General features: G+C 47.4%; 7 protein-coding genes across 7 annotated transcripts; 3 read left to right on the top strand and 4 right to left on the bottom strand.

Annotated features, from left to right (window-relative positions):
- Nucleotides 1-1,130: 1,130 nt before the first annotated feature.
- J7337_000126 (uncharacterized protein) lies at nucleotides 1,131-3,103 on the bottom strand (the record flags this gene model as incomplete). The annotated part of the gene is made up of 6 exons (XM_044817890.1): nucleotides 1,131-1,381; nucleotides 1,529-2,246; nucleotides 2,312-2,529; nucleotides 2,585-2,775; nucleotides 2,834-2,889; nucleotides 2,948-3,103. 6 exons carry the CDS (start codon nucleotides 3,101-3,103, stop codon nucleotides 1,131-1,133), a joined length of 1,590 nt encoding a protein of 529 aa, XP_044685592.1.
- A 1,873-nt stretch (nucleotides 3,104-4,976) lies between these two features.
- J7337_000125 (uncharacterized protein) lies at nucleotides 4,977-6,119 on the bottom strand (the record flags this gene model as incomplete). Its single annotated transcript, XM_044817889.1, has 2 exons — nucleotides 4,977-5,886; nucleotides 5,944-6,119. The coding sequence occupies 2 exons, from the start codon at nucleotides 6,117-6,119 to the stop codon at nucleotides 4,977-4,979; spliced, it is 1,086 nt and encodes a 361-aa protein (XP_044685591.1).
- Nucleotides 6,120-6,706: 587 nt separating this feature from the next.
- Nucleotides 6,707-7,039, top strand: J7337_000124 (uncharacterized protein; the record flags this gene model as incomplete). Its single annotated transcript, XM_044817888.1, has 2 exons — nucleotides 6,707-6,741; nucleotides 6,805-7,039. 2 exons carry the CDS (start codon nucleotides 6,707-6,709, stop codon nucleotides 7,037-7,039), a joined length of 270 nt encoding a protein of 89 aa, XP_044685590.1.
- Nucleotides 7,040-7,603: 564 nt separating this feature from the next.
- Nucleotides 7,604-7,828, bottom strand: J7337_000123 (uncharacterized protein; the record flags this gene model as incomplete). Its single annotated transcript, XM_044817887.1, has 2 exons — nucleotides 7,604-7,625; nucleotides 7,656-7,828. 2 exons carry the CDS (start codon nucleotides 7,826-7,828, stop codon nucleotides 7,604-7,606), a joined length of 195 nt encoding a protein of 64 aa, XP_044685589.1.
- A 1,197-nt stretch (nucleotides 7,829-9,025) lies between these two features.
- Nucleotides 9,026-9,448, top strand: J7337_000122 (uncharacterized protein; the record flags this gene model as incomplete). The annotated part of the gene is made up of 1 exon (XM_044817886.1): nucleotides 9,026-9,448. One exon carries the CDS (start codon nucleotides 9,026-9,028, stop codon nucleotides 9,446-9,448), a length of 423 nt encoding a protein of 140 aa, XP_044685588.1.
- A 486-nt stretch (nucleotides 9,449-9,934) lies between these two features.
- J7337_000121 (uncharacterized protein) lies at nucleotides 9,935-11,436 on the bottom strand (the record flags this gene model as incomplete). The annotated part of the gene is made up of 3 exons (XM_044817885.1): nucleotides 9,935-10,862; nucleotides 10,911-11,218; nucleotides 11,290-11,436. The coding sequence occupies 3 exons, from the start codon at nucleotides 11,434-11,436 to the stop codon at nucleotides 9,935-9,937; spliced, it is 1,383 nt and encodes a 460-aa protein (XP_044685587.1).
- A 251-nt stretch (nucleotides 11,437-11,687) lies between these two features.
- Nucleotides 11,688-13,390, top strand: J7337_000120 (uncharacterized protein; the record flags this gene model as incomplete). Its single annotated transcript, XM_044817884.1, has 4 exons — nucleotides 11,688-11,722; nucleotides 11,784-11,967; nucleotides 12,020-12,169; nucleotides 12,227-13,390. 4 exons carry the CDS (start codon nucleotides 11,688-11,690, stop codon nucleotides 13,388-13,390), a joined length of 1,533 nt encoding a protein of 510 aa, XP_044685586.1.
- Nucleotides 13,391-13,800: the final 410 nt, after the last annotated feature.

Here is a 13,800-nt window from a genome sequence, read left to right as displayed (position 1 = left end):
CAGGCCGATATGTCCTTCATCACCTCATCTGGCGCAATTCGCTCGACATATCTCCTACACACCATCTCAGGAATACTAGGGAATCACGCTCATCGGATACAAGCAACCGTCTAGCGTGTGTGTGTAGGCTTCCACTGGTATGTGGCAGGTAATATTTGATATCATCGGAAGAGCTGTATGTTAAGCCACGATCATCAAAATACAGAAGCATTTGCTATATATATACTCCACAGTTATGAAAAGTCCAAGACCTACGTCCTTTTGTGTCATGCTGTTTTGTTCAATTAATTCCTGATTCTATCTAGATTTGCATGAATGCGATCTATCGGTCTAGGTCAATCAAAAGAGTCAAGCTAGGAATCACCAAATAATTTAATAAAAGCACGAGGCATGGGGGTATTCATTGCGCGATTCGAAGAGCATGAATATGATTGGTACACAATGACGTTCAGCTTGAGATCAAACAGCTCATTCCCCAATCAACGGGGTTAACTAGGTATCTCCGTTCTATTGTCCAATAAACTTGTGACCCGAACTGCGATAGAGCTAGTGGATTAGTCTAATTCTTTTCATGCTGCTCTATCAGTAAGCAGAGATAACAAGGTACAGCGTTATGTTAATCGAGTTGCGTCATTCTACACGTAGTGGCGTCGATATAGTGGAATGGACCCAACCAATATGTACATTACGGCATTTATTACTTTATATTGTCATCGCGTGTCGAAGATAGTGCTTGAGCAGAGAGTTTTGTCGTGTTAGGGACCTAATTGTAGGATTTATCTAGTCTATTAGATTCTATCTGCTGCGCAGATATTGAAAACAGATAGAAGTTAATGCTGTGATATACAAAGATTCACGCAGTGTAGATACGCCTGTTTGTTACCGGTCTTTGTAAGTCCAAAGACTTTGAACAGAATATTGTGAGAATGGCATTGATCTTTCAGTACCACCACTTGTCCATGTTTTAGTCAGGCACCTCTAATAGGTTAAGAAATGGACACCATTTATGTGTACATAGTCAATTGGTATACTTCTAACTGCTTCTCCCTTTGATTGACAAGCTTCAGTTAGTCGATGTAGAAGTAATTGTGATAACCAAGCTTTCTTCATAGAAAGAAAACCACGATATCTTAATGAGCGAATCTAAAATCTAGTCTTCTGTTGCCTTCATCTTTGGTAGTGTCAAGATATTCCAACCTCTCCGACTCAGTCATAGCATTCCATTTCTTATCGCGTGACTTATTACGGAGGATATAGTAAACCTTTACCAGGACATAAAGGACAAGATTCATGATAAGAATAGCAAGCAACTGTCGATTACCACGATGGTACTTAGGAGCATCATCCTTGCGGTAGATGTTAGAAGCGATAATGCCGCCAGCTTGACAAAACATGTTGTAACAGGCGGCCGATACGGTTCGAGAGCGTACGCTATTCGAGTTGCGAGAGTTCCAAGCTACCTGGATAGGATGGGCTAAATGGAAAGAGTTAGCTACAGTTGTTGCATCTTCCCTTCTACTCTACTCACCATTCGGATAGGATAGTAGCACAGTGGTGACGGCATAGACAGTCCAACGGCTAGCTGTCTGGGTATTGGCGACATTGAACCAAATAAGACAAGGCAGGATCCAAATCTGACCAATTATTCCCATGAGAGTCAGGTTCTTCGCATACTCGGCTGTATAAGTGAGGATCAACATGGTAATGATATGAAATACAGTATATGGAATGCTTAAGAGATTGGACTGGAGCGTGTTGAAGCCGAGGCCCTTGAGCGACAGAGTCAAGTACTGCCCCTCCGGAGTGGCAGGGATCTGGAAGGTCAATCCAAGCAGATACAATGGCCAAAGGTCGTAGTCACTAAGACTCTGGAACAAGAGTTTAAATGTAATGGGCTGTCGGTTGTGCATTGTGCTCTTGGTGGGATCTTCGCGGATGATGCGGTTGACCATGATGACTTCTTCTCTCTCAGTGAACCAGCCTGTCTTTCCACGGAACCAATTGGCAGTTTGGATTGGGCCCGGGGGCATGAGACCATAGGCGAGGAGGCCGAAGATCAGAGTGATGAGGCCCTCAATGAGGAACAGCCATCGCCAACCAGCGTGACCGTTGATACCTCGCATCTCCAACAAGGCAGCCGCAAGAAGCGCCGAGATGATGTCGGCGACGCTCATCATGGTCCAAAAGAACCCTAGACGAATCGAAAGCTCGTGGTGCTTGTAAAAGTATGAGAGGTACAGAATCACCTTGATGAGATCAGTCAGCATGGCTGATGAACCGGCAGTGAATGACCTAACCAGACTCGACTTACATCAGGGATAAAGCCACCTTGTAGAATTCCAAGAAGTGCACGACAGGCGAGAAATGATTCGCGGCCTGATAGCCAGAACTGCGCCGCCGCAACAATACTCCAGAGGCACATTTGGGTCGGGATCCAACGATCAGGACCCATCCATTTAGAGACAAGCTGCGATGGCAGCTCGGCGCAGAGGAACGAGAGCTTGAATACCGTGTTTCCAAGGTTAAAGTCTGTAGCATCACAATCAGTCACTGAATACAATATTTGTAAGCGGGCCAACCGTACCATTGGTAGTCAAGCCCAAGTCGCCTAGGAGGTTGTCCGTCAAGGCTTGGGAAATGTTGGCTCTGTCCAACTCCAGGGCCATGAACATGGTACATGCCCAGATCATAATTTTGATGTCGACTTTGCGAACCAATTGCTTTTCTTCCCCCCAGGTCCATCGTGCAAGGGGATCAAAGCGACTGAGGTTTTCCCTGATCAAAGCTATTAGTAAGACTTGCCCAAGGTCTATAGATAGATGGATGACCCTACCAGTCTGATCGAGGCTGATATTGCTCGGCAGTTTTAGGATCATCAAAAACACTGGCCTGTACAAATAGTGTTAGAGGCAAGTACTAGTAATGTAGCAGATCCAAGGTCACTTACTTGGGTAGCGATTGCATCTGCATCAAAACCCTTGCCCCGTTGGAATAGATGAGTCTTCTCAGTTACAGGCGCTCCAAGTGGTGGCACCGAGTCAACATGGATCTCAGACTCGGATACATCGAGGTACTTCTGGTCCCTGGCTAAAACAGTGGCCATAACGAAACAACAGTAGAGCAGACAGTGAAGCGAAAATAAAGGTTTGAGTAATAGTCTAGCTTGTGAGTTAAGGGAGATGTCGGCTTCTTTTACATTGGTACGACTATAGCGGCTATATTTATAATTTCATCCAAGTTAGAGACTTAGAAAATAGAAGATTTGTCACAATCCCACTGAAGCTCGTTATCTCAGGATGTGGTGAACATTAGAGAAGGCGTGAAGATTTCTCGCTATTACGTGCTTTTGATAGTTGTGGGGGATGTGATATGTTACGTATCCCTTTTAGGAAAGACTTGGAGCAAACCCCCTCGGGTAATTTGTATAGATAAGAACCTAATTGCCTTATTTGAGCCAATTATATAACTCGATATCATGCTAACGTGACAGGTGCTTTATATGTTGTTAAGCTTATTCTGTACTTCAGGACCTCGATACTTTATACTATACAGTCCCGGTATATGGTACTAAAAAGAAGATGTGTACTAGTAGCGGTTACTTATCAGTAGCGGAATAAGCATCGCTTTAGACATTTATTGCGTGCTAGAAAGAGGGATTTTTTAATAAGGCACCGGTCCAGGGCAACAGTCATCAAGGAGAGGTGGTCATGTTGCTAAGAAACGGTCTGTACCAGGAGGGTATAGAAAGGCACCCCCCCTCCCCCTCGCCTTGCGTTCAGTATCTCCTGATATCGCCGATTGAGGGAATTTGAATAGAGCTTTTATTAGTTACAAGCACTAAGCAGCGGCCCTATTCACATATATCACTGGTAGTAACATTATTCTTTTCTGCACCCTTACAACATAGTTCAGGCCAGTAATATGCATCTCTTGTCTCTACTAGCCGTGGTAAGGAATGATTTGACATTGTCCCCCAGAAATCGAAGGACAGTAGTATGTAACAGCCTAGTGAAAGTGTCAGCACTGGCTTCCTGAAGTTTTAGTAGCTCCTGGCCAACTCACATTATTCCTTATGTAGCTGTTCCAAGCACAACCACTGCAGCAATTCAGGTTAGAAGCCGGAAGTGAGCTCCCGATCGGTGCAAATGGATAGATGTGAGAATGCTTTTAAGTGATGAGGCGAGCACTGACTGCTGTGAAATATATACCCGTTTCTACAAGGAAGATCCACATCATTGAGTTATCAGCTTTTCTCATAATACGGCGGTGATAAACTCTTTCTTAGTGTGATTATGTGGTCTGTGGGCCCATTACTCCATGTAAGTTTCGAAGCTCCGCGGACAGTTTCCGTTGATCCACCGACGTTCCGCAAATCCTGTCGTGCAGAGATACGGTAGATATTCTCGGTTGTCTCTCTGAAGTAAAAACTGGGTTGAAATGCCCATTCACTTGTTTTAAGTTTAGGATATATTTTACTTAGTAAAACCCAGGTGACTAGCAGAACCCCCAAACGGGGCATATCTGATAGCTGAAGTCAATAGACACATATTCGGAGCAACTGGTAACTGATCTTCCTCAAGTACCGGATTATAGTCAATTACTACATGATGCTGGACTGCAGAACAGAAAGAGCTAGCATCAGTGGTCTCCGACTCTCCGATAAGTGTGAGGAATTACCAACGATTGTTTACACGCAGGAATCAGCTTAATACAAGGCACCTAAAGAATAAAAGGTCACCCAAAGAATATAAAATTTACATGGAACAACGCTAGGAAGCCTGGAATAGCTGGCCTTTGCTGAACAACAGGGTTGAGGTGCCGCTTAGCCGACAAGGTTTTCGTATTTAGAGATGACCCTTGCAACCGAGTAGGACCAAGGTATCTCACTCCAATCAATGCTCGCCAGTGGGGATGCAAACGAAAGAGTAATGCTATGGCATTCAAGATATACCGACTACTCAAAGATGGCTATACCGCTATATACGGAACCCATTTGTCTTCAGCAGAGAGTCGACCGAATCCGTGATATCCCGCAACGCAAAGTCACTCCGATTGCCCCCCATCGTCGGGTTCACCTTGTTGTCGTAGAACAGCACGCTCGAATAAATCCGCTCGCCAAGCTCATGCGCAGAAGTTTGACTCAGAGCCCCAGAAGCAGGGTACAACTTCCTGTCAACACTCTCAATAAAGCCAACGAACCTGGCTGTTTTCCAGTTATCCTTTGAGCTAAACACAGAGACCCCAGATGTGTTCTTATCAATGACATCTTCTGCCATCAACATAACCTTTCCGCCGTATCGGTCAGGAAGGCTGAGGGAACTTCCACCGGAGAAATTGTGATAGTTTGTCTGTGGGATAACAACTGGTAAGTGATGACCACTGTGAATGGCGAATTTGACGAGCTGATGGTTGGTGTTATCGCTGGCTATGAGATCGTGACCGACGCGAACCACGCCTCCAAAGCCAAAAGAGCGCGGAGGAGTGGTTGGTTCCCGGACGTATAAAGGGGAGACCTTGTCTTCGCAGTCAACGTGAAGGATACTGGAAGGATAAGCGCCATTAACATAAAGATCTCCATCAAGGCCATTATCGATATCGAGAAACGCCCCGTACTGGCCCTTGGTGACAGCCGTCAGGTTAATCTTCTTTGTCTCAAATGTGTTCAGATCGACTTTGACAACAAAGTTATCGCCACTGACATCGTTTCCCGCGCTTGTAAAGAATGAAGCGGCCTCTACGACCGCAGACAACACGTTGTTTGTGGGGTCTATAATAGTCCCGGAGAGTCTTTTGTCTAGGCTGTGGGTTATTCCAGGGATAGAAATAATTCGCTCTAGTGAAGAGCTGTAGGGGTCCCAGACGGCGATACTGGCGTTGTAGATTGAGCTGTATAAAAAGGTTACATTGGCTTGGGGCTGAGCTGAACGTGATGGGGCAGCGTACCTGAGATACAGAACGCAGCGCTGATCATCCCACTGAAAGAACGATGGGTAGAGCTGGAATTGGTCGTTGAACAAGATATCGCCAGAAACTTGACGGCATTTCGGAGTTGCATGGTTGGAAGCGGAGGCTGTTAAACCCCAGGAGGCGACCAAGGAGATGAGTATACTATGTTTCATACTGCGTTATTTTGTTTCGCGTGTAAACTCTACGATGCAGGTGCGACACATGATCTAAATTGTGCCTGCGCTGAATGGAAGAAATACAGATTATGTATCCGTATGTTCACCGCATAGCTTTCACGGAAAGGCCGGAGCGAAACTTTAAAGGTGCGAGACCGAGACCGTGCAATTCAAGGTAGCCCTGAAGATTAGTTGCCGCTTGGACCCTACATGTTATGCTAAACCTTATTAATCCCTCTGTAGCTCTACGGAGTAGTGACGGCAGTTGTATCAAGTACGGCAAATTTAAAAACGTTTCCTAATGGGCAGGCAAAAAAGGTAAAATCTGGATGACGGTGAAAGGATGATTGCAATTACCGAGTTCATGATCCGGCCACCTAGACATTCGTATCTTTAAGTTTTCCTACTAATCGGGAAATTACAGCCGGCATAAATACGAAGTATGGTCCGAGAAATAATTATATCTATCCGTATATTCTGTGGAATTACTGCCGCCTATATATAGGAGCCTTTTATGACCAGATACACACTGGCTCACTCCCAACATATCAGCAATTTCGCTCTTCCTAACTAACTACGTAAAAATGGTTCGTCTGGTGGACCTGGCAGTGGCAGCGTCGTAAGTACCATACGTACAATATCGATATCTGTCCCTCAACATCAGGAAGCCAACCGTGCATAGATTCTTGCTCTTCTCGGGCCCCGTGGTTGCAGATGTGGATGGTTGCGTCGGCAACTTTCAAGCCCTCCGCTGCATGAGACCCGGTCCACCCCCCAATCCGAACGACCCCAAGGCCGAACGTCAATTCTTCAACACAGGATACTCTAGCAGTTGTTGCGGTCACGGAACCGCTTTCACTGACAGCCCCGATGGAGCTTTTGTGAGTATTGAGCCTGAGGATAGTGTTGTAAACTAATAATGAACGGTAGTGCTGCACGAACCGAGACATCGGACACTGGCATCAATTCGACTCGTGTTGTACTGCTTCGGGCAAGCGTGACACCGTCACGTTTGATGAGACATAATTTATGGATGGAAGAACTCAATGGAATCTTATCCTAAGATGTCATTGGACGTGAAGCTCAAAGGGGGGGAACAGGTTAGATCTAGATCTTTGCCAGAGCAGAAATGTACCAAGATACCGCAAACGGGGCAGTATCCCTTGGCCTCGTGATGTTATGAACTTTGACCACAACCTTGAAGCTAGGCCATGGGATGTTATCCCAAATGACGTTCTTGATATTATCTGGGTTACCATTAGCTAAGACTTCAATTAGTGACAGGCCGTGAACAGCTTACTAGTATGATCGAACCGATCACCTTTGCCCATATTTCCATGGCGCTCACCTCCAGCCGACGGAACGAGGAGATTCAGGTCATGTTGCGGTAGCCGGCAACGAGTGGTATTGACATACTTATCCCTGACATGGAGAGACAATCGGGGTCAAGACATTTCCCGTATCTCATCCTCGCAATGTTGTCAAAGGCCAAAGCTCTCGATGCTGCTGACAGTTTGCAATATCAGGAGTTACTACATCTGGCTTGATTTCCACATGGAAGCCATTTTAGGCTCAAGCTTCTGTTCCAAAGAGAGATCAACATCTCTGCCCTGAATCAAGATGAAGTTTGTTCGCTCGCCAGTCTGCGAAACGCCAGGTACTGCTGCTGGATTGATGGTATCACCGTTAATAGTAATACCAGCCATGATGGATGATCGTGCCAAAAATGATGAACTTGAGGGATGGGGCACGGTTGAAGGGTATGAAAGTGCTGACAAAGAAATACTGTATTGGTTGGCCACTAGGGAAAAAAGTGATGTTTCGCCCCGGCGTGACGGTCAGACTTCCGTAGGGGATCTCCTCAGTGTACAGCCTACACCTAAACAAGGCAAGGAGGATTCTAAGTCCCCTTTCATTGAATAGGGAGGAATTTGGCTCGGAATTTCGTGTCCAGAAGCAGCTTGGCCACTGAGAAATGGCACTATTGAGTGATTTGGGACACACGAGGCTGGCTGAGTAAAGGGGTCATCTGCTGGTGGCAAGGCACAAGTGAACCAATAAGACCTTATAAAATTCAGCCATGTCTCGCATCGCTCTTGATGCTAACTCCCAGATCACCAAAATGAGCTGATTCGAAAAGACCAAGTCGAATCCCGTACTCGCAGTGTCGGTACCTCAGTTCATCTAATTTCACCATGCGACTATGATAGCTTCCCCAAGAAAATGCTCAAATGTCAACTCCAGCATCTACCTACACATCTACATGGTTACTATCACAACGACACAACCATGACCGCAACCGAAATATCGGTGGCCTCGAATCTACTCTTCCAAGCTTATCATTACCGTTTGTATGACTGCAGCGAAAAGTGGCTACCTGAAAGTTGCAGCTCAGTTGGTGTTAAGGACTAGACTAATAGATTAATTACGATAAAGGCATATCCGATGCAGGACTCAGCTTTGTCTCAAAACGCCTGTCCATATATCACGAGCTGAAAACCCAGAATTGGCGATGAAGAACGTGTTGGTAATGCTTGATGATTACAGTCCTAAATAGGAGCCTTATCCGGTTGGCTACAGGCCGTAGACCGCTTTGACTCCAAGTTTGTGACAACCCCGCGTACCGCGCATAAAGCTCCAGCGCTATTAGCGTCGCCATATCGGCGCAGCTTCGATATTGAGCAATGTGCCTGCTAGCGAACGGCCATTGGAAGTCACTTCCCAGGCAACGATGGCGAGATTCGGGTGGACGAGATCACGCAAACACTGAGGCAGCTAAGCTAGATATAAATAGGTCTTGTGTATCTGCATCTAATATTATTCTAGACCATCCATCAATTGATTCATCTTCTCATCCATGGCATACCTCCAAGCTCCCTTGCGCGCTTCTCACACTCTGGAATATGTCCGAGACACAAGCTCCCTCTGACGCCAAAGTAGGTTGGAACCAGCTGTTAAGCAACAACGGCGCTCCCTATCGCGTCAAGGCCTCTGACTACGACATTGCCGACAAGCCCGCTGATTCTGCGGATGAGTCCGGTCCAAACTTCGAGAACGTCAAGGTCTACTGGACTGTAGGCAGCGAGGGAGTCACCTCTCGGGATGTCCAGTACGAGACTGGCATCACCTGGTACAAACTCGACTGGGCAGAGTTGCGGTCTCCTTTCACCTACAAATTGACCATTGTCGCCCAGGATACCTACAACTACGTCTTCTACGACGAGACGGGCGATGGTTATACTCTTGGTGTTTGGCAAGGTGCTCGCACCCACAATGTTGAATACGGATCTCGAAAGCCCACTATCGTCAGCATCTCGGGCCCTTAGATGATATATCAATATACGGGATGCAGGGAGGTTATATACATGTACCATGATGGTGAGACTGAGAGGCAAACTAGATGCCGGGTCACAAGGGAAGTCAAATACCATGTAGTTAGCACAAGCCCCGTCTCTTAATGCATCAATATCTGGAAACACATATGAAGTACTCTCAAGGAATAACATGTCATTGCAAACATGCGGGAGACTGTATCGCAAAATATCATGCTAAGCTTGACAATTGCAGCTCATCATTACGTGTATACATGGAGTGAAATATTTATGTAGTTGACTACGGCCTACAAGTTTAAGTTTAGGCTGCCAACGATGGTATCGAGTACTAAATATCTATCGAAACGATTGGACAGACGTTATAGCGATAGCTTTAGTTAGTGGTGAAGAATTTGGAGTTCTATGCCCTTTTATCTGAGGCAGTGATGAAAAGTATACCTACCATCACAAATAAGTCTCCACCTTCACTCCTCCAAGTAGCTACAAATACTTCACAAGCTCCCGTATATCATCCAAATACTCCAAACCCCAGCATCGTTGGCTCACTGCTTCAATATCGCGAGTCGAAACGTTCTTGCATCCACCTATGAACTTCTCACGCAGCTTCTCGTCGCTAAGAGGATTTACGCGACTGCCAACAGCATGCTCGACGTACTTTGCAAAGACCTCCCCGCTTTGCATCACAACAGTGACCTTGGCCGCATCTGCTGCGATGCTCGTATCGATGTTCGCTGTGATGCGATCGCGAATAGCAATGACGGCGGGGTCGAGTACAATATTGTCTTCGTACTCTGACGGTGTAGCTTTGCCGAGGAGGAGACCGCATGCACCACTATGGTATACGCTGAACTTTGCCTCTAAACCATCTTTTGGAGTCTTCTTCCCAGTAAGTTCAAGGACAAGAGGGTGGACTTGTGCCGCGACAGACTTGATCTGCGTTGGATCGTGTTCCTTTCTCGTCAGTTCCGCGTGTAGTTGTATGCAAGCGTCGATGACAGGGTGGATGACAATCCCGCACGGGAAAGGCTTGAAGCTATTCCCGAGAATCTCCCAGCGGCCGGTATTCCGACTAGCTAAGCCATCATCAATCTCAGTACCAAGCCAACGGTTCAAGTTCTGGAGCACGTCTGGCTTGCTGGTCCCCACGACAGCAGCCCAGCCACGTTTCGCTTCCAGTGCGCCCTCACTGCTAGTGTAGCCTCCTTCAGCCATGATAGAAGCTAGTAGTCCGTTTTGAGCTGCACGGCCGACGTGGAATGATTTGCAATGTGAACCGAACATTTCTCGGAGACCGGTCACTTGAGTTGATGCAAGACCAATTGCATGGTTGGTCTTTGTTGGAGATAGCCTTAGGACCTTTGATACCGCAACTGCTGCTCCAATTGAACCGACGGTGGAGGTAATATGCCTTGAGGCTGTAAGCTGATGTGATGGATATGCAGATACATGCTCTTACCAGCCAACGTCGTAGTGTTCTGGCCATACAACCAGCCCAGCCTTACACTCAGCTTCTATACCAGCCACGAGAGCTGTGATGAACTGCTTCCCTGAGATACCACCTCTCCACTCGGCAGCAGCAAGAAGAGCGCTGGCAACAGGTCCTGTCGGATGGATGATGGTATCGAGATGCGTATCGTCATAATCATGGACGTGTGATGCTATACCATTGATCAACGCCGCATGTTGAGCATCCAAACGAGAAGCTCCATGGTGTCCGAGTAGCGACGCGGTAGGTGGGCCGAAGAAGGGAGACAATGTTTGATGCTGCCGGCAATCCAGCACACGTCAGCTACCTAAATCACACCATTGAGCTGGTTGGGGGTTATTGAGCTTACGGCGATCTTTGAAGCTTCATGCTGACTCCCTGCTATGGTGCAGCCAACCCAGTTGTAGAAGCTTCGAATAGCTGCACTGACTACATCTTCCGGAAGGTCCGAATACTGGAGGTTGTGCGACCAGGTGGCGAGACGTCGAGTAGCCATTGCGAGTATACAGATGATGGTTACGTCTGACTTTTCTAAGTAAAAGCTTAACTTGTATGATAGAAGAAATGTGAATTAGAGGCTAGAGGTCCGAAATGTTTATATGGACTTGATAATGGTGGTGGTGGCTGTTCCGATGCCATCGGGTCTTCCGTCGGCTCAACCGATCTTTCGGAGGCCGATCGAGCCGCAACAACCTCCATCGGTTAAACCGACTAACTAGCACGACCACCCGATGTTCTATGGCCAATATGGCACTAGAGCGAGTGCAGAAGCCCAAGCCACGGTTAGTCTACGAGAGATTGCATCGAAACATTGCTGAGATAAAAGGCGATCCATTTCCCCAGTTCCCCAGATTCTGACAAGCATCTCTCCGCACTCTACTTTATCGTCATACTTCAGCTCCTCATTCTAAGTCAACTATACCTGCAAGCGTTTGTCATCCAGGAGAAAGATGGGTTTCTTTGGACTTCGAGGGAGGAAACTCCAGATGGCTCAGATCTGGGCGGTCATCTTGCCGTGCTATCTCTTGTAAGTCAACCAGGCTCAATAACGCACAATAGAATAGGCGAAAGGATGACAGCTGACCGGTTCTGCTTCTACATACAGGTTCGGTTACAACAACTCTATCGCCGGAGGGTTCCTCAGTCTCCCATCGTGGGTAGAGACCTTTCCTGCCCTCGACACCGTGCATACAAAAGGAGCCACCAAAGACCATAACTCGACCCTCCAAGTACGCTCTTCAGCTTCCTTGAATCACGGCCCCTTTACTGACTCTAGACCTGAACAGGGAACCGTCGTGGCGATGTACACTTTAGGCTGTCTCTTCGGCTGCCTCAGCTGCATCTGGCTAGGCGACAAGCTCGGTCGGAAGAGAACCATCATATTCGGCGCCTTGATCAACACGATAGGTGCAGCTCTCCAATCCTCCTCGTACTCGCTTCCGCAACTCATAGTCGGTCGACTGGTCTCCGGATATGGCTTTGGACACATTACAGCCACAGCTCCGAACTGGCAAGCAGAGTGTTCTGGTGCTGCTCACAGGGGTGCGGCGGTGATGCTTGAAGGCTTGTTCATCTCCTTTGGCTTGGCTATCGGAGGCTGGACGAATCTGGGCATGTCTTTTCATCACGGCTCTGTCACTTTCCGATTCCCCATGGCCTTGTCCGGCGTGTTATCCATTATCATTATGCTTACTATACCACTGCTTCCGGAGTCTCCTCGTTGGCTGACGAAGAAGGGCCGAGTTGATCGTGCAAGAGAGGTTTTGGCCGACTTGACCGATACTGACGCAAATTCCGTCGAAGTGCGCGAGGCAATCCGCGAAATCGAAACCTCCTTGGCCCTCGCAGGAGAAGCCAAGCTCAAAGATATCTTCGCCAACGGACCGCTCCGCCTTCTGCACCGCATGTGTCTCGCCTGCGCGGCGCAATGCTTCCAGCAAATGAGCGGCATCAACGCCCTGGCCTTCTATCAAGCCAAGATCTTCGAAGACTACCTTGGCCAAACACCAAGAGCAGCAAAGATCATCGCTGCTTCGGTGTTTACCTGGCAGACAATCTGCTCGCCCATTGGTGTCTTGACCGTAGACAGGTTTGGACGTCGCAAGCTGATGATGGTATCGTCTTTGGGTATGGGCATCTGTATGGCTGTAGTTGCGGGCGGGTCGTCGCAGCCGGGAAATACAGCGTCGGTGGGAGTTGCGGCGGCTTTCATCTTCCTTTTCTCACTGTTCTTTCCAACCGGGTTCCTTGGACTTACGTTTCTATATGCTGCTGAGATCTCACCGCTCAGTCATCGAGTGCCCATCACGGCCATGTCGACTGGTAAGTCCATCAATTCTATACTGTACAAAGATCATTCACTGACTAGCATTAGCCACCGCCTGGCTGTTCAACTTTGTAAGATTAAATACCTGCGTGTGATGAAAGAAGATCTGACTAAGGGCTCATAGGTTGTTGCTGAAATCACTCCTATTGGGCTAGCTACCCTCAAGTACAGATACTACATCATCTACGCCGCCATCAACATCTGTCTCACCTTTCCAAGTAAGTGCACTGCCTCTTGCCTTAGAAAAGCGCAACAACCTCTAACAGTTCATCTCAGGCGTGTACTTTTTCTTCCCTGAAACTAGTGGGCGACACCTAGAGGAGGTCGACGGCATCTTCTTGGACAGTAGGAATATTTTTGAAACAGTGTCTATTGCTAGGCAGAGTCGAGTAGTTGGTTATAGAAGGAGTACTGAGAATGGGAGGGAAGAGAAAGAGGAAGTGGCACAGATTGAGAAAGGTATACCAGCACCTCAAGACAGGTAGGATGCCAATGTGCTACAGCGCGTGGTTAGGTATCTGAGATAACTCTACG

The sequence above is a fragment of the Fusarium musae genome, chromosome 1 (assembly GCF_019915245.1).
Source record: "Fusarium musae strain F31 chromosome 1, whole genome shotgun sequence".
In the NCBI taxonomy this organism is placed as follows: domain Eukaryota; kingdom Fungi; phylum Ascomycota; class Sordariomycetes; order Hypocreales; family Nectriaceae; genus Fusarium; species Fusarium musae.
The sequence above is the reverse complement of the archived record's forward strand: the minus strand, read 5'-3'. Positions and strand labels throughout refer to the sequence as shown.